Source organism: Mustela lutreola, chromosome 7 (assembly GCF_030435805.1).
Source record: "Mustela lutreola isolate mMusLut2 chromosome 7, mMusLut2.pri, whole genome shotgun sequence".
Taxonomy (NCBI): domain Eukaryota; kingdom Metazoa; phylum Chordata; class Mammalia; order Carnivora; family Mustelidae; genus Mustela; species Mustela lutreola.
In genome coordinates, this window is record NC_081296.1 from 5,070,207 (window position 1) to 5,088,010 (window position 17,804).

The 17,804-nt window shown below is 50.8% G+C and overlaps 1 protein-coding gene across 2 annotated transcripts; it reads left to right on the top strand.

Moving 5' to 3' along the window:
* The first annotated feature begins 256 nt into the window (after positions 1–256).
* CFAP161 (cilia and flagella associated protein 161) lies at positions 257–16,378 on the top strand. 2 transcript variants are annotated; one of them, XM_059179839.1, is made up of 7 exons: positions 257–412; positions 7,493–7,582; positions 8,138–8,370; positions 9,711–9,795; positions 13,944–14,102; positions 14,923–14,996; positions 15,567–16,378. In XM_059179839.1, exons 2-7 carry the CDS (start codon positions 7,499–7,501, stop codon positions 15,781–15,783), a joined length of 852 nt encoding a protein of 283 aa, XP_059035822.1. In that variant the 5' UTR covers positions 257–412; positions 7,493–7,498; the 3' UTR covers positions 15,784–16,378. The 2 variants fall into 2 exon arrangements, with proteins under 2 accessions (XP_059035822.1, XP_059035821.1); XM_059179838.1 differs by lacking the exon at positions 257–412 and adding an exon at positions 6,655–6,811.
* The last annotated feature ends 1,426 nt before the right edge of the window (positions 16,379–17,804 follow it).

The following is a 17,804-nucleotide window of genomic DNA, read 5'->3' on the forward strand; positions in this document are numbered from 1 at the left end:
GGTCCTGGGTTTTGGCTCCTGCTCTGACAACTCTAGCTGTCTGACCCGAGACACGTCTCTTCCCTGGGCTGCGCCTCTGTTTGCCCATTGGCCAAGGGAAGTTTCCGTAGAACTGGGAACTGGCAAGTCTTACGAAGAGGAAGCGACCCTGTGCGGCCCCCCTGATGACGGTCTTTGCTCCACGGTAAGCAGTGACTTCTAACCTGCCCATTTCCCACAACCTCTCCGCGCTTCCGGTTCCTTGTTTGTGAAAGGAAGGGACACCCTGTCTTTTCCCATCCCATGAAAGGAGCCGGAGAAGCTGACAGTTTGAGCGAAGGGGTCTTTGTTTTGCTTCCCCCTGTGCACCTCTACCCGGCATCCGGGAGGACTTCCTGGAGCCCCTCATTCCTTAACTGTGTCCTGTTGTGAGGTAAGTGTCTGAACGATTCTAGGGTTTTCAGGAGTCTGCTACAATCACTGGCTTGTAGCTCGCAGGTGTCCTCTCTCTTGACCACGAAGACAAGCGAGGGTCAGAGGTGAGCCGGTGAGTGTCCCCCGGGTGGGGCTGGCGAGGGCTGGGAAGCAGAGAAGTCCCGGCACAGCAGTCTGCCTTTGGCATTGATGGAGCCCCTGTTCATGGCCCCGGGGTTGAACCCTGCTCTTTAAGCCTCCCCTGTAACATCAGAGGACAAACGAGACCTGCAGACTCTTGAGGTCCTCCAGTGGGGCAAAGTGGGAGTTTGGGGTCACCACTGGAATCAACCATAAAACTACCTTTTTTTTTTTGTAAAAAAAATCTATTTGTTTTATGTAGTTTTGCCCAGCTTTTGTTGGAAAATACGATTTCCTGCTTTCAAAAGGCGAGGGGGGGGCGGATTTGAAATAAATTTCTGGTGATTTTAAAAGAAAGAGATACTCCTCAAACCTAAATATCAGCTAGAGGGCCTCCCCGCTCTTGGAGCTCCAGAAAAGACGGCTTGACACCCCAGCTTCATGCCTCTGGGAAGCCCAAAGTCCTCCCCAAATTTCCCTGGGGGGGAGGGAAACTTCTTTTCTCCTGGTCACCACGGGTGTTGGCTGCCTCTCCAAAATGTGCCTCCCCATGGGGAACCTGGCTTTCTTTCTGCTCTTCTAGGCAAAGGCATTTGCCTCTTTCTGTCTCTTGCTGTCACGCCCTGCCCTGGGTCCCCCTTGGCATTTCCCCATCAGTGTGCTGAGTAGACCAAAAAGGTTTCCTCTTCATGGGGTCCAGCCCCTGCAGAAGTCAGGACTGCGCATGGAAGGAAATTTCTTCTGCTATGGGGACTTCAGGACACATGCCAGCAGAGCACCCAAGAGGTCAGCTTGAACGCAGGGGCACTGACCGTTGGCTGCAAAGACGTGACCAGAAGCTGGGAGAACTAAGTCCTACGGGTCTGTCCCTGTACCGAATGCTGGGCTCTGGGCTTGTGTCTGGCTGTGGAGAATTATAGGTGCGTTGCTGGGGGTCTTTCCCCGTGGAGGTCTGGTGGAACCAAGAGGGAAAGCAGATGGAGACAAGAAAGACTGGAAGACCCTCTTCTGGGCAGCTTCCACCTTCTGTTCTTCGGAGAGGATTGGCCCTGCTTAGATGAGGCATTAAACAACAATTATGTGGTCCTCATGGCCCTGCCCACCTTCTCAAAAGACTCTTATAAGTGAGAAAACACCTGCTGAGGCACTTTCAGGGACATCTGCCTTATTGGGTCTTTGACAACGTGCTTCCCACATGGGACGGCTCCTCCTGAGTTGTCTCTGCTTCCTGGCTGTCCACGAAACCTGGAGGGTCTCCTTGATCCCTGGCTCCCCATTGCTAAGCACAACGCTTGGGACACGGCCAATCGCTGTCCAGTGAAATGAACGAATTCCCCAATACACAGTCATTTCCCAAGAGGCGACGATCTCGACTTTTCTCTCTTCCTTCTAGTTCCACTATCACCACCGTACTCATGCACGTGTGGCCCCTGTCCCCACGCTGCCTCCTAACTGGGGCTCCTGCCCCCCTCCCCTCCTGGGTCTCATGCCCCGAAGTCCATGCACTAGCCTGTGGCCTCAGAAAAACGTCACCCAGCTCTAGAGGCTTGCCTCATTTTAGTGCATGTCACAGATACGGCTTTTTTATTTTATTTTATTTTTTAACGAATTGAAGTTTTGCGGCAACCTTGCATCATTTTCCCAACAGCATCTGTTCCCGTGGTGTTTCTGGCTCAGGGATCGGTAATTCTCACGCTATTCCACCATTTCCGGTCATCACTATTCGATTTGTCATGTGATCTGTGACCAGTAATTACGACTCACCGAAAGCTCAGATAATGGTTAGCATTTTTTTTTTCTTAGCAATGAAGTATTTTTAAATTAAGGTATACACTTTTTTTAGACATCAAGCCATTGCATACCTGACAGATTACAGTACAGTGTAAACATAACTTTTATGTGCCCTGGGAAACCAAACAATCCATGTGACTCACTTTATTCCAATCGTGGCTTTACGGCCGCGGTCAGGAAGGGACCCCGCCCATCTCCGAGGCGTGCCTGGGCTCTGTGGGCCGCTCTCCAGGACTCAACAAAGAGGATCCCTGTTCCGCACCTTGGCGCTGTGGGCCCCTCACCACTTCCCCCCTCCACCCTCCTTCCCTGCCCCTGTGCCTCTCTGGCCCTTTGGCTGTTCCCCGGGTCTCTGTTTCTGCGCTGGCTTCAGCCGCCTCCCCCGTCTGCAGAGAGCTGTCCTGGGTTCTGTCATCTCCGTGGCCAAATCCTACCTGGTTTTTATATTATTATGTCACTTGAGCCTCACAAAATCTCTGAGTCCGTCGTAAAACATTGGTCTCACAAGATGGTTCTTTAAAAAGGGATTCCATGTTGAAACTGGCTTGGGTAAAGTCATGGGTCAGCATTCCTTTGCAGAGTTCCAGTGACACCACAGTGGCTAAGGTCCCCAGGAGGGCCACCATTAGCACGTGTCTCTACCCCAGCATTGCCTAAATGTATCCACATTAGAGCCCTCCCCGCTCCGTATCTGTGAACACCCTGTGGACCATCTGCGAAATGCTTCCCTGAGTCTTATCAGTGATGTTATCCTTAACCTGTTTTTATTGGGGAAGAAAACCCCCGTTCAGAGATGGTAATTCTCACAGAGCCTAGTGAAAGGAGCGTCAGTCCTATTTGTCCCCCCATATTAGGATGACTTACAGTATCCGTTATCCAGTGAGCACTTTAAAACTTACTCTCTGGAACCCCGGAAATGACTGGTTTCTAAGACTGCAACTCTCATTTCTCTGTCCTAATATCTGAACTTTGTCCTACTTCTCTTTTCTGAGAACGATCGTGTCCAAGTTTTTCTTCGGCTTTTCTTTTCCTGCCAGATGTTTCACAAGTAAGGAACAAAAGGTTCCAATTAAATTTTTCCAAGAGCCTTACTGAATCATGAAAAGAAATAGCAAACATGTTCTCTAGTACCTACCTGCTTTACATCAAAATTGTAGTAACCCGAAAGAAGAAGGAGCAATGGCCTGAGGTCAAGGGGGTACTTAAGGCTAAACAAGAACCGAGCAGAGTTTATGGCAGCCAGAAAGGCAAGAGTGCATTTCTGTTTCAATTGTAGCTTTGGGGGTTTTCAAGGGTTATACAATAAACATTTTATATACCTATGTAGGAAATAAAGGTTGTATAATTTTTCAAAAATGAAAGTAAAATTTAGGAAAATCAAGGGGAAAAGGCTTCTTGCGTGTTTGTTTAGCATTTTGTTGTTATTACCTGACTTTTAAATCCGCTTGTGTTGTGGGGCGCCCGGGTCGCTCAGTGGGTTAAAGCCTCTGCCTTCGGCTCAGGTCATGATCTCAGGGTCCTGGGATGGAGCCCCGCATCGGGCTCTCTGCTCGGCGGGGAGCCTGCTTCCTCCTTTCTCTCTGCCTGCCTCTCTGCCTACTTGCGATCTCTGTCTGTCAAATAAATAAATAAAGTCTTTAAAAAATAAATCTGCTTGTGTTCTAGGTTGAGAGACGTTCCTTTATGGAGCTTTGTTTATCATTTTGGGGGGGGGGTCAGACTGCACCTCTCAACGGTGACATCAGAGGATTGCACAGTGGGAAACAGTGCTCACTGACCAGATTCACAAGCAAGCAAACAACAGCACTGGGGGTCTGGAATCAGTATTCAGAATTACGATACTACATTACTGAAAACGTCTCGCTTTTGACAAAAAATCATGATCCCAGCCAACAAAGAGGAAAATGCCATCTATCTTCTGGAGAGAAGGCAGGCTTTCAGAGGGCCCAGATGTTGGACTTAGCAGGCAGAGACTCCAGAGCAATTAAGAATATGTTCAAAGACCAAGGGAAAACTGTGATGATAGAATTTAAGGAACATATATTGGCAATGTCTCTTCAAATATAGACTTTCGGTAAAGAAACGATAGAATAGAACTGGGCAGAAATTCTGGAGCTGGGAAGTGTTACGACCAAAATGAAGAATTCACGAGACATGTGGAACAGCAGATTTGAGCCGGCCTAGGAGAAAGTTCAGACCTGAGAAAAAGCAACAGAAATGATGCAATCTTCAGGCCAGAGAGAAAAAAGAAGGAAGACAAATAGGACCTAATGAGGAGCGCCCCCATAACACGCAACAGGGTCCCAGAAGGAGAAGAGAGACAGGAAGGAGCAGACGGATATTCAAAGAAAGAATGGCAAATCCCACATTGGATTAAAAAAACAATCTATACATTCAGACAGTCAGGGACCTCCACGTGGGATGGATGGCAGGCGAGGCCCCCCAGACCATGGTCAAGGGACGAAGGACAAAGCCACAGAGCACCTTGAGAGCAGAGGAGCCCACACACGACCCTTCACAGACACACAGGGGAACCCCCACGAGGTCGATGGTTGGCTTCTCCCCAGACTCGGTGGCGGTCAGAGGGCAGGGGCATGACAGACTTAAGGCACTGAAAGGAAAACTTGTAACCAAGGGTCTTGCATCGAGTAAACTATCTTACAAAACTAAAGACGAAAAAAATCAACGGAGTAACCGCCCTGAAAATGTGTTGCTAGGCCTGTCTTCCAGAAACACAGCAGTTGTTGGGCGGGAAGCAGGTCACACTGGGTGGTAAGCTGCACCCACCAAAGACCCCCAGCAAACACCAGTGTGTCTGCAATTCCACAATCACGTGGTTGTATCTGTCTCCAGTCTGACTTAAAAAGCCATTTCACAAAACAACATGTAGATAGTGTCTTGCTGGGCCTCTAACAACCGGCAATGTAACTCATTTCCCCATAATGGCACAAGGGAAGTAGATGAGCTCAAAACTCCCTCCGGATCGACTCCTGAGAACTCTAGTAAACTACGTGGAGACCAGCACTGTCTTAGGATATTCCTGATTTTACAGGGAACACAGAAACACTTGGAGAAAGCCTGAACTTTGGAGTCAGGAAATTGGGTTGAGTCTATGTCCTGCGCAACTTTTAGCACTTTGAACTTGGATGAGAGACTCACTCCTTTGAGACTCTCGTTTTAATTTATCAAATGCAGTTCTGGCGGAATACTATGCGGCCTACTGTCCTGCTTAGCCTTTTGAAGTGTCCTAGAGCGAGCTGGTGGAGGGGCAGAGCTTGCAGACTCGCAAGGGTAAGGGAGTGTCCCATCCGTACCGGGACCTGCAGCCCAGCCGCTGAGACCCTCCCCAGGCCAGCTGCCAAGGGTCCTGCCCCAGTTGCCACCCAGGGGCGTCCTTCCTGATTTTCCCCCAGTCACCTCCCCGAGGCAGAAACGAATCTTTCCTTGCAGTCCTGTGGCCTTTCATCAGCGCATCTGTAGTCTCACTTGTCCCATTCCTCCTGTGGTGATCTGTTTTCACAAAGTACCTTCTCCGGTAGACTGGGTTTGCTGCAGGGAGGAAAGGATGCGTGTCCTTCGTGTCTGTGCTGTCTCAGTAGACAGGAGCACGGCCGGCTACCAAGGCACTGCATTAGCGTCAAGCTCCCGGTCCGAAAGCACTTGCCTGTTCATAAAGTGCTGCTTTAAAAACATTGGCTCCGGCATTAAAGCACAAAAACAAAACAAAATGCGCTGGCTCCCACATATTCCACCTTTATCTAGAGTCCTTGCAAGCCATGGACTTGTCCTCTAGCTTGGACACTGGAGGAGGGGGACGGGGTGTGGGGGGGTGATGCTGTAAAACCCTTAGAGGCAGGACTGCCCCAGTCGCATAAGCGGAAAGATACTAAGGCGACAGGTTTCTTACTTTTTCCTCCATGTTACTTTGGTTTCCAGATTTCTACACGGAGGATACGCAGTTCTAGGGTTAAGGAGCTTCGGTTCAAAGGCTCCTCTTTGCGTCTCGATAAGCGAGGGATACTCCCCCCCCCCCCCCCCATGGCATTTTTTGTTTGGATTAAAAAAAAAAAAAAAAAAGAAAGAGAGAAAGAAAAGAAAAAAGTGTTTTACATTTTTAGCACCACGAGGCCGGAGGGCTGGCGTTAGCCCACCAGCCTGCATTGGAATTAAATTCAGAGAAATCACAGTGGAAGGGACTCCAGGCAGCGAGTGTGCCGCTCCCCACCCCCATCCCTGCAGGGCCCCCTCCCCCAACCCCCTGGCTGCGCGCCCCCCCCTGCTCCTGCGCTGCCACTGATTGGCCAGCAGGCCCCAGACCTGGCCAATTGCTCTGGGTCGGTTGCCATGGCGACAAGGCACGCTAACAAGGCAGGTGTGGGAGGCAGGCTGGCGGGCTGGCGGCTGGCCGGAGGGCAGGATGGCGCAGAACCTGTACGGTCCGGGAGTGCGAATGGGCAACTGGAACCAGGACATCTACCTGGAAGAGGTAGGCAGGTGCAGCTGGCCCCGCCGCCCACTCCTCAGGGACCTCCCCGCCCCACCCACCCCCAGTCCTTCTGCCCCCGGGCCTCCTTCTCACCCAGCAGACGCCAAGTAGCCTAACAACCACCCGGAGTCTGAAAGCCCCAGGAAGTTCACCTGCTGTCCCACACCCCCAGGTCTCACACCTGCTCCTTCTGCAGGTCCCTGGGTCTCCAAACTCGGTGCCCATCTCAGCCCCACAAGTTCCCTCCTAGGCGTCCGGTGGTGTCCCTTATCCTGACCTTACACTCAGACAAGGCCCTGAGCCATCAGGCATCCATCGAGCTGGTGGGGGAGGGTTTGGTGGCTGCGGTGGTGGACAGCCAGGGGAGACCTCCACTGCGGACACACGGCCTCCAAATGTTGTTCATGATTGTCTCTGGATGGGGTAATTGAGGGTGAGGCTGTTTTTGTTTGTTTGTTTGTTTGTTTATTTTTTTGGTGTGTGTCATTTTTTCAAGCCTTCTACAAAGAAGTAAGAATATTAAAGCCAAAACAATTTCCACCATTCCCGTTAGGCTCACCTTTCTTTTTCTCAGATTCTGCTTTTTCAGCTCGACATGCTTCTGACCTAGAAGCTACCGGGGTCTGTAAATTGAGGACCATTGTTGACCTTTGGGGTTTTTTTCATTTTCTCTTTCACCAGGAGCGCATGAAGGACTTCTTGGAGAAGAGAGAAAAGGGACAGCTTCTCATACAGAGAAACAGGAGACTCAAAGAGAATCTTTTGAGACCGGTAATTTTAGATCTGAGCGCCGTCCTCAAAATTATATCGAATTAAGTGTGAGTGTGTGTTAAGCAAGCAAACGTTCCATAAATGAATCATCGTCTGGAAGATACCATTGTCCCCCTTCTAGAGCTGAAAACCACGATGTTTATAACCCCCTAAGATTTTAGAAACGTAGGAGAAATCTGCTGTTAATTTCATTTACCCGCATTTTCCAGGATCAGTACAGGAATCTGTAAAACGCCCCTTACTCGGTGCTCAGGACATTTCCAGTGAGTCTGAATCAGTTAAGAAGAGTGGGGTCAGCGCATGATTTTTCATCAGCTTTCTGACTCCGTTTGGGATTTGGGGGGGACCTTGGCAAAGTGGGAGGGGGTCGGCCGCGGGAAAAGGAAGAGAATGAAGGACTTGAGGGCATGTGAGTGATCACAAGGTCCCTGAGGGATGTGCCCCCTCCTGGGACAGGTTCTCGACGGTGAAGGGGGGAAGGGGCATCTGGCAGGGGTCTCTGCACTGGCTGTTGAGGACACACCAGGGTTGTCTGAAAAACAATTTAAATTGTAGATGCAGCTTTCCATCACGGAGGACGGGTACCTTCGCTGTGGCTACAAAGTGATGCTTGTGAATCCAGATTACCCTGAGACGGACGCTGATTTGGTTTTGGGCGGGGACCTGAGCCTCTGCATGGCTCTGGATGAAATTAAATCGCCCGCGAGTGACCAGTTAGAGGTGCCCTGTGGGCTGAGTGCAGCTCAAACCAAGATCCCCGTTGGCAGAAACACTTTCATCATTTTGAGGTACAGACACTTGAATTTTCAGCTCATGGTTATCATAAATGTGTTTTCACTTCCAGCTTCAGGAAGCCCTGGGAGGGCTTGTTGCCTGGAGGTGAAGGGGTTAGGACGCTCTCTGTGCTTTCTGTCCTGCTGCCTCCCCCCGGGGGTTACTGTTGGTGGCCTTCACATGCCCTTCTTAAACATCAGGACAACTGCTCATTTGTGTTCCCTTATAAATGCTTCATTCAAAAGTATTGGATCTAGGAAACTAAAATCGCGTTCAGCCTACAAACTGGGTTTTCCTAATAACATCTCAGGATGCTCTTTGGAGCTCATTGGAGTGTCTCTCAATGTCGCTATTTTTAGGACAGAAATAGTCCAGTGCAAGGTGGCACTATGCGGGATTTGTTACTTTGTAATTATTCGCTAAAACTGTAGCTGAGATCTTGAAATCGGCAATTAAATCCTTAAAGATACATAGTAACAACAAAAAAGGATTGCTTTTACTTTAATTGAACAATGATAGCAATGTTTTGATGACAAGAGTACAGCCAGTCCTTTAGATCTTAATTTTTTTTTTTTTTTAAAGATTTTATTTTTTTGTCAGAGAGAGCACAAGCAGCGGGGAGGCAGAGGGAGAGGCAGGCTTCCCGCCGAGCAGGGAGCCTGATGTGGGACTCATCCACGATTCCCGGATCATGACCTGAGCCGAAGCTGGTGGTTTGCTGACTGGCGCCCAGGCGCCCCTCCTTTGAGTGTTTGCTTTAGAGTTCCTTTGAACACTGAGAAGTTCTGTCAAGACAACTAAAAATGGACCACAGCTTCTGTGTCCTGGAGCATTGGGAGGGAAGACTGTGTTAAGTGTGTAAGCCCTCCCTGGCCAGGAGGGCTCTTTATCCAGATGCCCACGTCCCTGGCCACAATCCCTCAGTGGAAGACAGCACGCCATGCTCACACGGACGGACACTCCGCACACTGGCCACGGCGGGAGCAGGGGTGGGGCAGGGGGACAGGGACAGGATATCAGCCAGATTTGAAGGCCCAGAGAAATGACCATTTTGTAAATGTTTAGCTACCAAATCAGCTAATGTGTGTGAAATACATTATCAAGAAAATTGATTTTTTTAGAAGATTTTATTTATTTATTTGACAGAGATCACAAGTAGGCAGAGAGGCAGGCAGAGAGAGAGGAGGAAGCAGGCTCCCCGCCGAGCAGGGAGCCTGATGCGGGGCTCGATCCCAGGACCCCAGGATCATGATCCGAGCCAAAGGCAGAGGCTTAACGACTGAGCCACCCAGGTGCCCTGAATGTAGAAAAATTCTAATAGAGAATTGACATGATGCTTATTTTTCCCTGACAGTGCAGACAGAACTGCCATGGGCCAGGTCCTTACATATGGACAGAACTTCTGCCTCGCGACGACGGGCGGATTTGAAGACAGAATGGTGAGTCCTCACGGTGCATGGCGTGTGGAGCCAGAGGATGGTTTCTGTGCGGCTCACGGTCACCTGTAGAGACAGATAGAGGACTCTGTAGGTGTGGGCTTTGCCTCTGGCTTCTGGAACCTCCGCACGCGGCTCTTGTGCCATTTCTTGCCTTCTAGCTTTCCGAAGGACAGAAACAGACCCTTAGGCGCTACGGAGTAAGGGAGAAAAAGCTTTTTGCAATGCAGTTGACATCAAGCATAGCTTTCTGCCACCTCCACCCCTAAGTTAATGGTTGGATTAACTAATCGTCGTCTGATAACTGTCAGTGTCACTAAGGCTAGCGAGGTGTGTCGCCTGATAACTATTTTTGTTTTTTTTAACTTGATCTTTCTCTTTCCCTTGGAGATTAGGAGGGTAACAGAACTAGATAAATCTGGGTCTAACTCGAGCTGAGATGTCTCTTTACGGAGTGGGACCTCAGATAAGTCATTTAACTTTTTCGAGCCTTTCTCATTTATAAAATGGGGATTAGTAAACCTTACTACATACCATACACAAATACACACACTCTTAATCATCCAAATAGGTCTTTGAACTAGGGACTGTTTTACCCCATTTTACTGATGGGGAAACTGAGGCATGAAGTCAGGTGATCTTGTTCCAAGCCGTTCAGGGGTCCAGTGGCAATAGGGGTACCACTTAACCATTTCTTGCTGAATCAAAGCTTCCATAATGGTATGAGGTAACGTTATTTATTACCTTGTGTGATGCTAAGAAAAATCAGCGCTGCCAGTTAAACCCCTACACACCTTAGATGGTAAGCCGCAGCCTGAATTAAGAAAAAAATGTAGAAATTAGAGAAAATACCATATTGTTGAAGGGGGGGGGTAAATCACCCTTGTCTTATCCAGAGGTTAACGTTACTAACGCTATTTTCTTTTACACTTTGTTCTCTCAGAATGGATTTAAAATACAGAGAGGGGCGCCTGGGTGGCTCAGTGGGTTTAAGCCTCTGCCTTCAGCTCAGGTCATGACGATCCCAGGGTCCTGGGATCGAGCCCCGCATCGGGCTCTCTGCTCAGCAGGAAGCCTGCTTCCTCCTCTCTCTCTGTCTGCCTCTCTGCCTACTTGTGATCTCTGTCTGTCAAATAAATAAAATCTTAAAAAAAAAAAATACAGAGAAAGTTACAAGCCCCACAAGAAGTAGAGGCACCGTTTCTGGTTTCTCTCTCTCTCTTCCTCGACCTTCCTTCCCTTACTCTCTCCCCCAACGCTGTCCTCGACTGTCCCATCTTCTTTGTCTCCTGTAAATCCTTCGTCCTGGGTCCGTGTACTGACCTGTGTTCGGTACCTGCTCTTCCGTAGGTTATAACATTTTGTCATTTTCTTGGTCATGTTCCCTCCCATTTGCTTCTTGGATTTTGTTATTTTTATTTATTTATTTATTATTTATTTATTTATTTATTTATTTATTTTGGCTATGTGGCTTTGAAGTCGGAGTGGTTCTAACATATTTTTGAGTAACGTGTATCCGTGGTTTCCATCTCAATCCCTTCCATTGCTCAGAGCCCCATAAAGTCTGCTCTAGAAATACCATGAAAAGACAAACTTGTATCGACTTCTCAGTGGCTGAAGCTTCACGTTTGTTCCTGTTTGTTGTTTATCTGCCTGAGGTTTATTTTGGTGCAGGTACTGTGGAGACCTGCAATTTCCCCTAAACGACTAATAAGCTGCATTTGTGTTGTTTCTTGGACGATGACTCCTTTCCTCTCTGACAGCAGATCTCCGCGGAGCATCACTCTACAGCCCATGTGCTGTCTCTGAGCTTCCCGTTCTAACCCTTTCAACCCAAATTGTGTCTTTTTATTCTAGAATTACGCTTTATAGTATAATGTGTATTTTGACGGCACGTTGGGTCAGTTTTCTCTCATTACACTTTTTTGAATTATATTAGGAATTAGTTAACCTCTCGGTTACATGTAATTATTTCTGCAAGTCCCTCTCCCTGGGGGGGGGGGTGTGATAAAAAAATCACGTGGCATTTTTTTTTTTAAAGATTTTATTTATTTATTTGACAGACAGAGATCACAAGTAGGCAGGGAGGCAGGCAGAGAGAGAGGAGGAAGCAGGCTCCCCACTGAGCAGAGAGCCCGATGCGGGGCTCCATCCCAGGACCCTGAGATCATGACCTGAGCCAAAGGCAGAGGCTTAACCCACTGAGCCACCAGGCGCCCCTCACATGGCATTTTATTGGCACTGGAAAATTCCATAAATTCACATATTTGATGCTTCATAACATTTCTTTTTCTGAGAGGTCTCCTCATTTATTCATTTATTCTTTCTTATCTCTCCGTGAAATTCTGTGGTTTTTCTTCCTGGGGATTCGATGCTGATCCCGCTGAGGTTGTCCTCCCGGTATCTTCTGCTATGGATGGCCCTTATGGGGGGCCCTAAGTTAGTTGCAAGAAAAATGTAAGAAAGCCATCGCTGTTGAGACTCCCTGCTGGTGAAAGCCTCACTCTGTTCTCTCTCATGGTTTTCCGGTCAATTCTCTTAGGACGTTCAGGTCCATGGTGCTCTCATTCTCAAGGGACGGTGGTTCAGTCTCTTCTCAAATTCTCTTATTTCTGTTCCTTGTCTGTGAATTAGCAAGTACTTCCGGGGCATTCGTTAAAAAAAATCAGGTAATGCCGCCCTTCTAGAGTCGTGCCTGGCTCACTATTATTTCTCTTCACATTAACACAACGGAGTTTGTGGTCTGAGGTGGACAGTCTTTGCCATTGGAAGGGCAGGTTTTCAGTTGCCCTGGATTTCCCCGATCACTGAGAACCCGAGTGTGTCTTGGGCCTGTCTCTCTTCCCTGTCCACATCCTGCTCATGGTCATGGCCATGGCTCTCCCTTCCTAGTGCTCTTGGGCCTGTCTTTTCGTCCCCAGTGCCAGGACCTTGGTCCACGCTGGATCCCTCTAGTCTGTCCTGACCTCAGACCATAGGAGACACACGCTGCCAGGTCGATGCTCTAGGAGCTCGGGTCTGGTTAGCGCTGCCGTCCATGGTGGCATCTAAGGTCCTCTGTGATATGTCCCCACCCTCCCTGTCCACATGCGGCCAGCCCCTCGGGTGCCCAGCCCCACACTGCCTCCCCCTCAGAGCCTCTCCTGAGCCCCTGGGTAAGTGTGTGTCCTTGCCTGTGCCTGCCGGCAGCCCCTCCCACTCCTGCTGGCCTGTCCAACCTCCCTGGGGTCTACAGGTGCTTCCGGGCCTGTCCTCCATCCCTGTCTGGCTCGCCAGGAAAGGCCTCGAAGAGAGTAACTCACTTCTGCCTTCCCCGCAGCGAGCGCCTCGTGGCCCAGCTTTGCCCATGAGAACCCACCGAAAGAGGCAGAAACAGCCTCCAGGTTCGGGGTGAAGCTCAATCACTAAAGAACTAAGCAGTAGCTTACGTTTCCGGCTTTTCTGCAGGTTGGGGTGCTTCTGGGCCCGGTTACAGGGGCCTGAGAGCTGTCGGAGTAAGTCCCCCGTGGGGACGTCAGCTCCAGAGAGCCGTCCTCAGGGGCCCACGGTGAATGTTGGCGGTGACGGTGTCGGTTGTGAGGCACTTCCCTTCATGCGGCAACTCTGTGCAACGCTGTTTCTAAGAAGCAAAACCGGGGTTCTGGCCTGAGCCCTGGGAAGGAGGAGGGGGAGCAGGGCCCGGATGAGGAGGAGAGAGAGCGGGTTTGGCACCCAGAGGAAGGCAAAGCAGTGGAGGTGCTGGGGGTGTAGCCTCAGCCTCCTGCGATGATGTCTCTAAGTGGAGGAAACCCGAGTGTTCTCACACCGCCCACAAGAAGGGGCTTTCCAGGGGCGCCTGGGTGGCTCAGTGGGTTAGGCCGCTGCCTTCGGCTCAGGTCATGATCTCAGGGTCCTGGGATCGAGTCCCGCATCGGGCTCTCTGCTCAGCAGGGAGCCTGCTTCCCTTTCTCTCTCTCTGCCTGCCTCTCCGACTACTTGTGATTTCTCTCTGTCAAATAAATAAATAAAATCTTTAAAAAAAAAAAAAAAAAAAAAGAAGGGGCTTTCCAGAACTGAGCTGGACCACACCTGACACCCCGCTGGTCGGTGGTTCACCGCCCCCAGCTTCTCTAGCCGTGTGACGTAGCTCACCCCTGCATTGCCGTTTTCAGCTGTATTTATCCAGTGACCACAGGACCCTGCTGAGGTCGTCGAAGAGGTCTTGGCTTCAGGAGGTGTATCTGACCGATGAGGCCTCCTACCTGAACTGCTGGCAGGCCGCCTTCCTGGACCCCCAGTTCCGCCTGGAGTACGAAGGCTCCCCCGTGCCGGTGAGTGCGGCCGGGCTCTAGGGAGTTTCCTGGGAAGCCGGCTCTGCTCGTGATGCCATCGGGAAGCAGGGGTATTTCTGTGCTGCTGTCTCAGCACGCTTTAGCTGTGGGAGGGAGGCTGGGCCAGGCTCCTGCTGTATCAGCTGGGAAGGGCGGCTGTGGGGAGACCTGCATCTTGGACAGGGCGCACGGTTCGTCTGTGTTTGGGTGGGACGCTCCTTGGTTGCAGGGTGGCCTGATCTGACGTGGGCATTTCTGATGCTGTGTAAGTCCCACGGGAGCGGCGGGGGCTTCCTCACAGTCGTTAGCTTCCAGAAGCCAGGAGTTTGAAATAATATGTATTTTTTTTTCCTGATTATAAACAGAATATATGCTCGCTGAAGGAAAATCAGCAAAGCAAAGCAAATAAAATGAAAATAACCAGTAATTCCACCACCTTCCAGAGAGGCCCGCTAGCGTTTATCATCTCTGTCTTTTTCCGTGCATGTCTCTTTATTTTATTTAATTTCAATTTTTTTTTTAACGAAATAGGACATCAGTGACATCCTTATCTTCTCCACTTAGAAACACTGCTGGTTATGTCTCATGTTGTGAGAGATTTCCAGTGTGGCTCTCAGGGATTCTAGGATGTTCCGTCCCCTGTGCACCTGCAACGGTGTATGAAATCCGTCCATTAAAGTCTGGTTTCTAGGTTATTTCCATCTCTCTATTTCACTGAACTACATTTAAGTGAATATATAGTATATTTTCAACTTTTTGTCTTTAGGAATTGGAGGTTTTAGTTCGTAATGCAAATAACACACTCTCTTCATCTTTAAAGGCAAATGCAAAAATTATCCTCAATCACTCCCAAACGAACCGGGGGCTGGCAGCCCACAGACACCTGTTCTTAAGGTATGTGTACGTGCTGCTCAGTTCAGCTAAATGCCACGGATAGGGGCGCAAAGACACTCGACTGATGTGTTTATATTTCTGTATTTATTTTGGAGGGGGAGGGCAGAGGGAGAGGGAGAGAGACTCTCAAGCAGACTCCCCGCCCAGCTCAGTGCCCTACATGAGCCTCGATCTCACAACCCTGAGACCATGACCTGAGCCTAAATCAAGAGTCAGACGCTCAACTGACTGAGCCACCCAGGCACCCCAAGCAGCTTGAGTCAGTGTGGCCACACACACGAGTGCTTTGATGATGAAGTGTTGTCACAAAGGATTCAAAGGTGTGGCAAATCCTGCCCGAGCCCTGGTGTCCCACAGGTCCTTGCCCGACGAGATGACTATAGCTGTGGTGGGACCCAGTGCCCCTCATCACTGTGCAGGCAGGGGCAAGGTCCGGCACACACGTATCCCAGAGCCCACCGTCCCTGAGCCCAAGTCCGCTGGACCTGGGGCTGGGACGGGGGCGGACAGAGTTACTCACCCAGAGCCACTGCTCTGTTTCCAACCGGGGTCTGTTCTCTCCCGACCCAGCGGCCGTTTCGGAAAGGAAGTGGAAGTGGCCGCTCACACACACTTGGATTTGCACCGAGTTGAGAAGCCGAAAAACCACTGGATGCTGGTGACTGGGAACCCCCGAAGAGACTCGTCCACCATGCTGGATGTGCCCAAGCCACCGGCGGAGGACGCCCGAGCCCCGGAGCAGGACTCCCAAGCCCCGGGACAGGGCGCGGACCCCGGGGGGCAGTGACCCCGAGCGCGCGTGCTCAGAAACACCTGGCTTAGCCAGGTCGTGCCCCAAGCTCTCTTTAAGCCGGGCATCGATGTCCCTGAACCCGAGGTCAAAGCAAAGGCTATATGAAGATTATTGACTTTGTGGTGGGGCCTGGGACACAGGAAACACTGGCTCCAGGAAAGAGCTCCTAAGTGGTATTTGAAGGTGACAGAGGACTTTCCTTTGTCGAGTCTAAATTCCTGGAGAACTTGAGCTGCTGTTCAGCAGCAGCTTGGACAAGGAGCCCGAGTGTGGGACAAAGCTGTCAGAACCACGCAGGGTGTTGTCACCCGTCCTCCCCACCCCCACTAGATGGCGACCAAGAAATCAGCACCATGTAGCTGTGAGCTGTGGCCTGACCTTGGACCTAACCGTCTTCCCCCTTGTGTGTTTGTTTCTACCTCTGACTTGGCGGGGGTGGGGGTTCGGGACTTGCCCTGGACGGGTCACTCTACCGACTAATGATTTTGAAAGCGCAAAGACTCTTTACTCTTTGAAACGGGCACACGAGCCGTGGCACCCGTGTGATCTGAAAGTTCCCGACAAAATAAACACCATCCCCTTCCACGAACCTGCTTGTCCGTTCGTTCTTTGTGGAGTCCCCGTGCCGGATCAGGTAAGGTCTCATGGCAGGATGCGGAGTCTCTGGCCCGCAGGTAGATGGGTCCGGCTGTCCCGCCGTAAGTACACCAGGGGACAGATAGGCAGTCACAGGCGGTGGAGGTGTGGTTTCAACAGACGCTGCTTCCAGCCGGTGACCTCTTTCGGGAGTCACTTCCCAGGGTGGGACTTTAGAAAGTTCTGCCGCCCCAGCTCGCCTCTCGAGATTTTCATTTCAGTGCCTCGGTGCGGAAGTCACAATATTTTTAAAATCGCACTGTTTTATTTCCAAGTACAGACTGGGCTGAGCGCCGCGGACCGGCGAGCTCAGTTAGGCTCACCTGCGTGTGCCCGGAGGGCGAGAGCGGGCCAGGAGCAGGTCGGCGGGGCTCCATCCAGGGAAAGGAGTTCTCCACATTTCAAGCTCTCCGAGAGCAACTGGGCCAGTTTTGCATGTTCTGGAAGTTCTGTGGCGTTCGTGCTGCTACCGTGAAAGGTGCCCACGGGCGGCTTCCAGTCAACGTCAGGGCTCACGTTCCCGCCACGAGCCATAGGGTTTTAGTGCCCAAACTGACCACCAAGTTTGGGTGACTGCAGTTACCATCTGTAACGGCTGAGTGCGACAGCAGACCACGGTCGTTGGAATGCAGAGACGTTAAACTACGGCACCTCAGTGTGGACGGAGGACACCCAGCTGCTGGGGGCCCAGCACGACTGGCTTCACCTTGCGCGGTCACATCGGACTGCCGCCTGGGCTCTGTCGCACACATTACAAACTACCAACGTCCTCACTGAACATCACGCTTCTCCGGGTTAGACCAGACACTGTCCATCGCCGTGTCGCTGAATGTGTCCAGTCCTCCTCCAGAGGGAGCAGCAGGGGGGCACGATCAGGTCGTCAGCTCAAGGTCGAGGCTCCTCCTTACCAGGTGGGGCAGGAGCCCGTCAGGTGGTTTAGACCTTCCTCTGCACCAGGGTAGACGACCCAGGGCTCTCTGGTGGTCGGCGCAGATAATTCTCTCTTGCGGGGGTGGGGGGCTGTCCCGCCCACTATGAGACGTTTGACGGTACCTGAGGCTTCTACCTGCTGGACGACGACCGTGGCATCCCAGCTCTTGCATATCTGGAAATGTCTCCAGACATGGCTACATGTCCCTTGGGGGCACAACTTTGGACACTACTGCCCTCCATCTTCTAGGTTCATTTCCATCTACAGAAGATGCGATAAAAGGCTCTTTCTTCTATTTATATATTTTTTCTACAGAGGACACACTATGTGCTTTCAAGGTAACTTCCAGGCACAAGAATAACCTGTTTCTAGTGTCGGATCTGGGCTCCGGTGGAGACCTAGAATTTTGTGCAGAGTGGCCCCCTGGACAAGGTTGGTCTGGAGGGGG